Source organism: Primulina eburnea, chromosome 3 (genome assembly GCF_022965805.1).
Source record: "Primulina eburnea isolate SZY01 chromosome 3, ASM2296580v1, whole genome shotgun sequence".
In the NCBI taxonomy this organism is placed as follows: domain Eukaryota; kingdom Viridiplantae; phylum Streptophyta; class Magnoliopsida; order Lamiales; family Gesneriaceae; genus Primulina; species Primulina eburnea.
The window spans coordinates 3640630-3649903 of NC_133103.1; the positions used below are offsets into that span (position 1 = coordinate 3640630).

Here is a 9274-nt window from a genome sequence, read left to right on the forward strand (position 1 = left end):
TCTCTTTAGTGTCAGATATGACAAATTCATATATAAATAGTATAATTATTTTAAATTTATATTGATGATAAATCCATCTCAGACACTGAGAATATGTAATTTTATCCTTTCACAGTGAGTGCCTAACAACATACCCTGTATAGGTCGAAACACACAAACTAATTATATTACATGGCAGATCATAAGAAGAAAACATAATTGTATGTGGATGAGGTGAATGCGCTTTCCTTCGATAAAGCGTGCGTTTTGTGTTGCGCCTCAGGCTCCAAAGTACCCTAATACTTTAGTGCGCTCTGCGCCTTAAATAACTATGATTTCACGGGAGACGTGTTAGTGTCAATTTTATGATTTCATTGCCTCATTCATGATATCTTTACAACACTATCTCAATGATGTATTTAATGATGAATATTTATCAATATATGTGAGGTCCATTAATTTTTCGGTGAACTTCATAAGAAAAGTTACTTTAATATAATTAATTTTTATGATAAAAAGACGCAAAATAAAACTCGATTAATTGAAAAATCTAACTTCAACATAACTATATTTTACATAGAAATATAGCATACATAATTTTATTTTTTTATTAAAACCATATAATATATTTTCTCATCCCTTATTTAGTCCATCCTCGTTGTGACTACCTTTCCGCGTTTATTTTCAGACTGTCCGACGAATTCTTCAACTCTAATTAATTTCATAGCTTGGAAATATGCATTCGATCCCACAAAACCATTGCAATATTATATCGACTTTCTTTCTCACTATAACTGGAAGCAGCAAAAAAATCCAGACCAAAAAAATGGATTTTCTTGTGCCGACAAAAATCATTATCTTGTTCCTAATTGTTTCATCCACTTTTTCAATGAGTTTATACAAAGAGAAATTCCCGAGACACAAAACGTATTATTTCGTAAACTCAAAATTGGTTCCAGAAAACAAGAGGGGTGGCAAAGTTTAGGTCATGTGTTGAGACGCGAACCTTCTAGTCCAAATCCTTCACAAAATCAAGCACCACAGTCATCTCCGTAGAAGGAAGGATACAGTATCACAATAAATTTTGAATTTCGCTATCGATCATTTATTGAAATTAAGTTCGTGGAATTTATCATTTACATGTGTCATGTGTGGGGTTTTTATCATCACAAAGCATGTCGAATTTTTCTTTTATATTTCAACCGGGTCTCGAAGAACCCTAGACCGGGTTCAAATTGATGAGAAAGTTTTTTTTTTTTTTTTTTTTTTTGCAACGATATTATTTGGTCGTGGTTAATCAAGTAATTCAACGATAAAGTAATATATATTTTTCGGAAATTTAACTTCAAACTTGAACTCAAATTTTCAAAAGCTAAGTGGAAAAAGAGAAACCTAAAGACCGACGACCAACAAGGAAAGTGGGTCTAGGCCGGTTCTGCGACAGGCCTCGATCCCCACCAGTAACGATTTAATATTTGAATTATGACGCAATAAAGCTCAAATAGAAAGACTGGGTAAAAGCGAGTCAAGCGACTATTAATGAACTCACACTTCAGTAATATATATCATTTTAAATATATATTTCATTTAAAGAAAAAGACATGAAATATAATTTTTTTATAATAATTAAATATATTTTTTATCATACTAATAAATTATTTTAATATATTAATATTATTTTGGTATTTTTAATTCGCAATAATGGTAAACTAAATTTTTGGTTGTTGGATTAAATGCTATATATTTTGTATATACGCCAATCATAGATGTGGTAGATAACAATATACTAATATTTTGTATATCGAGATAATTAAATTTCAAAGTAATGTAATTTTAGTTTTAAATTTTTTTTATTCTGTAGTAAAAAAAATAAAATAATAAAAATATTACTTAAATATTTGTCCACCAAATTTAAATTCCGGTTATACCCGATTGGAGCACATTCTATTGAAGAATCCATGGGCAAAATTTAGGGAAAATTCATTGGTGATTGATTTGAATAAAATTATTTAATATTTTAATGAAGCCTTTTGGACAAAGAAAATGTAAGTTTTGTCTTCTCCACAGGAAGCCAAAATTTTATATTTTGGGTGTTGTTCGTATTTCAACATGCGAATATATTTTATACTTTGGATAAAGTATAGACAACACAAAATTAAACGTAAATATTATCTGCCTAAATTTTACATTTAGAATTTTAATTTCATCCACATCAAATCAAAAATATTAAGTAGACACACTAATTTGACGACAGAAAATAGATTTACGATTATGCCACGTGGTTGTTGTAAAGACCTTGCGAACAATGGCGGAGCCACCTTTAAGTTAGGGTAGGCTCCAGCCCCACCCAAATTAATTTTTATTAATAGATATAAATTTGAGGATTTTTTAATTAACTGTGAGAATTTTTTTTTTTTAAATGTTCGTCTATATATACATATAATCAAATATGAATTTTGCCGTATTTCTCTCAGATGGTTGAAATACTTAACACAAAAACTTATGTGAGATGGTCTCACAGTCGTATTTTATGAGACAGATATCTATTTGGATCATTTATGAAGAAGTATTATATTTTATGCTATAAGTATTATTTTTTATTGTGAATATGGGTAGGTTTGACCCGTCTTACTGTGTGATCGTCTCACAAAAGACCTACTCAATACTTAATGTAAGTTAATTGTTAAAATTAGTTTTAAGATTTGATTATATTTTAGACTATTTTACATTAACAAGAAATATGTTAATTTAGATAATATAATAATGCAATTAACATATATTTTATTAGATTTTTATTTAATTTATATAAATACTAAAAGATTTAAAGAATTTTAAATTTTTAGTATGAAGTAGTTTATATTTACAAGGATTGATTTTGAGAAAAATAGTAAATAATCATTCAAAATCTGCAAAATTTCCATGTGAATCATATTGTATGTGTTATTATATGATTTATTAATGATTTGAATTTCGAGCATAAAGGTTTGAGTGATGTATAAAGTTTATTGATTCTTATTTTTGTTCATTTTCTTCTTTGATGTTTGTCAATGTCCAAATCTATGTCGAACATAATGGTTTGAATTGAATATTTTTTTTTGTTAATTCGATTTTTTTAAAGTTCGATTCGATCTCAACTGAATACTTACACCTATCAGTATCTAAACCGGGATGGAGTCAGCTATTATATTTTTTAATCCGGGCTCCGCTTCTGCTGAACGAATATTTGTTTCCCACACTTAAAAAAAGGTAAGACTTTTATTGTGTGGAAAATATGTGAAACAATCTCAAGTTGATAATAGAGGGTGATAAATTCAAAATATTAAATAAAGAAAATGACACGAAAGTAGCAATGTCTAAGTTATAAAAAGGACCACTAATAATTTAGGGCGCAAATATCTAATTCAATTTCCTTGTTTCGAATGAAATTGTAGGGGGGATGACTCTTTAAGTTCGTGGGATTGTGTCGTTTTTTTTTTAATGAATTATGGAGCTCAGCCGACAAAGCGTACACTTTTTATGACCTCCAGTCCACGGTCGAACCTCGTTAGAAATGAAATTCATCTTGAAATAACTTGTATATTTCGAAATAATGTATTTGCTAAAGAATATACAATTATGATCAAAATTTGGTGATTAACATTTAAGTTACGTCCATCCCATCAATAATGACACTTTTATATATAATTTTCAAAATGAGTTAGATCAGTCCGATCAATCTGTTTTTCCACATACAATAGGTGAGATAATTTTGCACTATCTTGACCTATCAAAATGCAAGCCAATCCTCCCGCCAAATACAACACAAAATTAGTTAATCCGTCTGTCACATAAAATAAACATGTTGGATCGATAACTTTGCCATGATAGTCATGTGTTCATATGGAATGTACTCAATTCTGACATTTTTGTGACCAGGGATCGAGTCTCGCAAACGGCAGTGTGGGAGTTAAATTCCCTCCAATGAGGGGGAGCTCCTTGTGCGCGGCGTAGCATAAGGTCTAGCTGCTGCTGGTTGACTGAGTCACCATGATTTACCTCCTCTCACATTCCTGTCGGACCGGGGATGAGGGACGCCTAAGGTGAGCGATTTCACCTTTTGGAGCAATTCTGACATTTTTGAAATCATTAAATTTAAATCCGTTTTCACATTTTCAAGTTCACCTAAATAAATAAATAAATATGAAAAAAAGGAATAACATATATGTCTAAAAATTTTCTTAAAAAAATATGAAGTTTAGCTCAAATCAATGTGGTGCTCCGCTAATTAAAGCAAATCCTTGTCTCGACGTTCCAAACAATTTCGAACACAACTTTGGTCCCCCATTAATTAATTAAATCATGGCCCCTCGCCGACTATTATAATCTAGAGGACCCGATCAAAATAATGTTGATTTATTATATTTTTCCTTAATTTTCAATTCATACACGATAAATTAAATTTTCGATATTTATTTTATATATATATATATAAATATATAGTGTAGATTAAGAATTATGCCAACGTATTGTCGCTTTCATTTCATAAATTATGTTGAAAGAAAAACTAGCCCTATACATGAGACCAGAGCTTCAAGAAGAGTGATCCACGAAACATTTATTCTCCGTGTGGGGAACTTCACACGGAATTGTGATGAAAAAAAATGTATTGGACTTTGGAGTTGACTCATTGTACCTAAGTAACTACCAACCACCTTCCCTAATCTAAAATGGCCAAGGACACCTTGCAACATTATGCTAATCTGCCCTTAAATCAATGTCACTATATATTATTACCATCTATTTGGTATGGACGTGATTAAGACAATTTAGGAATTTCACATCTACGCCTCACTGCTTCATTTTTCATGCTCAAAAAACTAAATCAGTAATCAACGGTTAATCAAACACGAACCTCTATCATAAATAAGTTATAAATAAAATAAATATTGTAGAAGCATGTGACGCGTGCACGAAACACTGATATGTAATTAATAGCAAAAACTTGTGTGAGACGGTCTCACAGGTCATATTTTTTGAGACAAATCTTTATTTAAGTCATCCATGAAAATTATTACTTTTTATTGTTAATATCGATAGGGTTGATCTGTCTCACATGAGACGTCTCATTCGTAATTAATTGCAACGATATCATCAATTACGAATTGATTAATTATAGATCGTTGGATGACGTTTCTAATAACAATTTCAAATATTTAACTGGTTAGTATAATTTATTTTTAAACATTTAATTTTTTTAAAAAATATTATTATTATTATTATGTATATATGGTGTCAAGTGGATATCAAGATGCTTTAATTTAGTATGAGAATAATTGTGTATGCTTTCACATTGCTTTTACAACTTTATCACTCAAGGTGTCCTTTAACAAGGATTTAACGATATTATTTTCCAATACTATGATAATATATCACCAACATGTCATGCGTGGAACATAATTAATTTGTTTTAAGGATGCTCTTTTAGATTATTACAAATTTGCCATCACTATCTTTTCTCTGATCTTCAATTTAAATTATTTCTCCAGTCTTGAGACTTTTCGTTTAATATATATCATCACCTTTTCTTTTTCTTTTTTCTTTATTTTTTCATGGTTCCCCCAGTGTTTTAAAGATTTTTATTTTCTATTTTAGGAATAATTGAACTATATCGTCAAATGCTAGCAAAAAATATAAAATGATGGAAGCTAACTTCTAAAACTCATGAAAAAAAAAAAAAAACTCCGGTCTCAAATCTCAAGAAATAATATTATTTTTTTTATATCAAAAGTATTACATTTCACTTTAGGAATAACTCTGATTCATCTCAGATTAGACCTGTTCAATAAAAATTCTCGAACAAGCACAATAGATTTAGTATATGAATTTAAAATTATATAAATTCAAATATTTCAACCCAAAATGTAATTAGATTATTTTCTTGAGATAATTTATCCTCATCTACCTTCATTAGGAGGAAGCTTTAAATTGCTTAAGTTGAACTACAACTTATTGGGTAAAGCTTCAACTTTTACTTCTAGTGACCAAAAAAGACTCACTTTTTAACCACTACCGAATCATCATGATTGATTGGTATTTGGTTGTAGGGTTATCGTTAATCATTATGAATATAAATAATATTTATTTATTCTCCCAATTTACGGACCTCGATCTATATATACACACCCTGTACTACTAATTTCCTCGTTCACTCTCTCCCACAAAAGAGGATGAAAATGGAAAAACCCACGCCAAAAATGGCCAAGAAGATGTGCAATTTAGTGAGAATGATGATTTATATGATGAGAAAAAGCATATCAAAGAGCAAACTTATGCTTGACCTCGACTTTCTCGTAAAGCGAGGAAAAATAGCAAGCAAGGCCATAGGAGACCTCATGATCCAAAACAACCACCACCACCTCCACTGCTACTCCAATCTCTCGCTCTCGTGTCGATCCGAGGACGATATCCTCTCGTCGTTCATCTCCCCCCGCGAGTATGAGTTCAGCTGCAGCAACAGTCCTGCTTACCCGTACCACCATTCGAGACGGAAGAGTCATCGCTACCGCCCCAAGTATGATCACCGTTTCCACCGCGGCCAAGGCGAGGATATCGATGTGTTGCGTAAGGTGTTCGATATCTTAGATCATACTCATGAGTATCCGGTGATGGGTTTGCCAGGGCTCGGGAATAGCCCGATGGTGAGACAACTTCGGGTCACGGACTCGCCGTTCGCGTTGAATGATCAATCTGAGGAGAATCATCAAGTCGACAAAGATGCCGAGAAGTTTATAAAGAGTTTTTACAAGGATCTGAGGAATCAAAGACGGATTGCTGCACTTGAATCTCCACGATTTTATCATATGTAAAAAGAATTTTGTTGAATCTCTCTAAGTTGGCCACTTGGCCTATGGCTTTCGTGGTCCATGACTTTCATGCATGTAACTAATCTTCATATATTAATCCATCTCAATTTTCCTTTTTTGTTTGGGTTTTTATTGAGTGATTTGTACAGTGCTATACTTTTTATCATTGTGTTTAGTAAAATATTTGGGAAAAAATATGTATTTAGTTTCATTTTTGAGAGAGAAAAAAAAAATTAGTCATTTAATCTTCTCATTAATTGACGAGAGTACGAGACTATGATAACGTTGTACAAACATATTTGTCGCTTAATTAGCGTTTAAAAAAAAAATTATTTATCATGGAACAGAGTGATTTTTAAAACTTTTGCAATTTTTTTTTTTGAATTAAAGAAATTCGCATATTCCAACAGCTTGATCGATAGGCTCCACACCACTCTTAGATATACGAATCGTCGTACTTATCCAGCGGCTGAAGCCTGATTCTGATTGAACAGGCATTATTGAAATTTGACACGAGGCGGATAAGAAATCAATTCTTTAATTTTTTTTATTAATTATTTATTTAATAATAATGAGTGACAGTTTTACTTACATTACAATAATTGAATAAACGAATTTAACTTGGCAATTAATTCTATATTTATTTATACCAAATATCATTTTTGCAATAGTGATAGATGAACTATTTAATATTTTTATTATTCAATTTATTAATTATCATTTTGGAATTAAAGTTCATTGTATCTGATCTGACTTATTTGGGCTCGGCCCAAATTCCTTTTCCATATGTTAAGGCGGCCCAACAATTCCCGACATCCCAACGTACTGAAACATTCGATATTATCAAAATGACAACAGTAGTTGCCCCTTTGGATTTCTTCGACGTGGCAGGTGCCTTTTGGTTTTGAGCTCCGATATTTTCAGACATGTTTTCTATATCAAGCACTTTACAAACTTAAGCTTTAATAAGAAATTAAGCGTGAACGAATGTCTCTAGTTTTTATTATAATTTTGATTATATCAAGTAATTAATAGATTAAATAATATACAATCATACAAATTTTAAAAATAAATGCATAATTTTTAAGTTATCAAATACACGTCTCAGAATCACAAATTATGTGAAATAAAACTTTTTTTAATCGTTATTGGGTCAAGTATCATCTCTTAGTCGCGAATAAAGAAAGAGTTGAGGAAAAAAATCGATGAATTTAAGCGTTTTGATTTTGTTAAAAAATTATATTATAAATTACTAATTATTTAAATAAAATTATAAAATAAAAATGTATAATTAAATTTTTATATAAAAAAATTCAACTTAAAATTTCATCTAAAAAACTTTTTTTTATTTTTTTATAGGTTTAATATGGTCAACCACTTTTTCAAGATTCTTGGAAAAAACGGATCTTTTTTCCATTATCCTTGACAAAAGATGTTCATGTAAGTAGACATGTTATTTGATCATGGAATTTCCTTTACATTAAAATAATAATATAAAAAAAACAACAACAGTAATTAAAAATATTAAAAATATTTTGACAGCTATATATATATATTATAAATGATAAAAATAATATAGCTTTCTACCGTGTCCTCGTTATTCTCAGACTGCAACAACTGGACAGCATTTATTTATGTCATAATATTTTCCGTGACACCCATGCTTCGGACCCTTCACATTCTTTCTTTTCTTCTTAATGTTTCTATCATCTTTCTCCATTATCTTGTCCAAAATTCACCCCATATATGGCAACACGTTGAAAACCTAAACAAAAATAAATGAAATCAAATTATATCACTTTTCATATGTTTCTTGAATACATAATATATTTTTTGAAAAATACAAAATTCACTCAATCAATAAATAAATTGATAATTGTAGTTCATTTTGACATCAATATCTCAAATTTGACATAAATATAATGTTTAAAATATAATTGTAATAAACACTTACCAGCTTAAAAAAAACACTAGTTCCTTCACCTTACGATTTTTGAACTTTAATTTCCAACGAACATAAAACTTGTCTCTACTTTTCAAACAATTCATCAAGCATTAATTTAAAATTTATAATAATCATATTTAGATATTACCTATTGGCCATTGGGGTTTGGTCTGGGGGAGGACTTCTAGGGTTCTACTACCTAATTTATCTTTTTATTAAATTCATATTAATATTGATACATTTCTTTATTCACATTACATTGAATTCTCTTGGTCGATCGGAAAAGTTCAATCAAATTGATTTTTTCCCGAATAGAAAATTGGGAAAAAGAAACACGACGTGGAATTAATGTGGTCTTTGTCAGTTTTTACTTATGAAATTGATATTTTGAGTTAATTCTCATATTCAATATGAATTCATTGCCCAGTAATTAAATCCCGATATGCATTTGATCAGTTAGGTTCACCTACGTAAAATTTGATGCAAATTTCAACATGATCTAATTATT

At 30.1% G+C, this 9274-nt stretch overlaps 1 protein-coding gene across 1 annotated transcript; it reads left to right on the forward strand.

The window, feature by feature from the left end:
* The first annotated feature begins 6212 nt into the window (after window positions 1-6212).
* On the forward strand, window positions 6213-6824 carry LOC140828647 (uncharacterized). The gene has a single exon (XM_073191581.1). It carries the CDS (start codon window positions 6213-6215, stop codon window positions 6822-6824), a length of 612 nt encoding a protein of 203 aa, XP_073047682.1.
* The last annotated feature ends 2450 nt before the right edge of the window (window positions 6825-9274 follow it).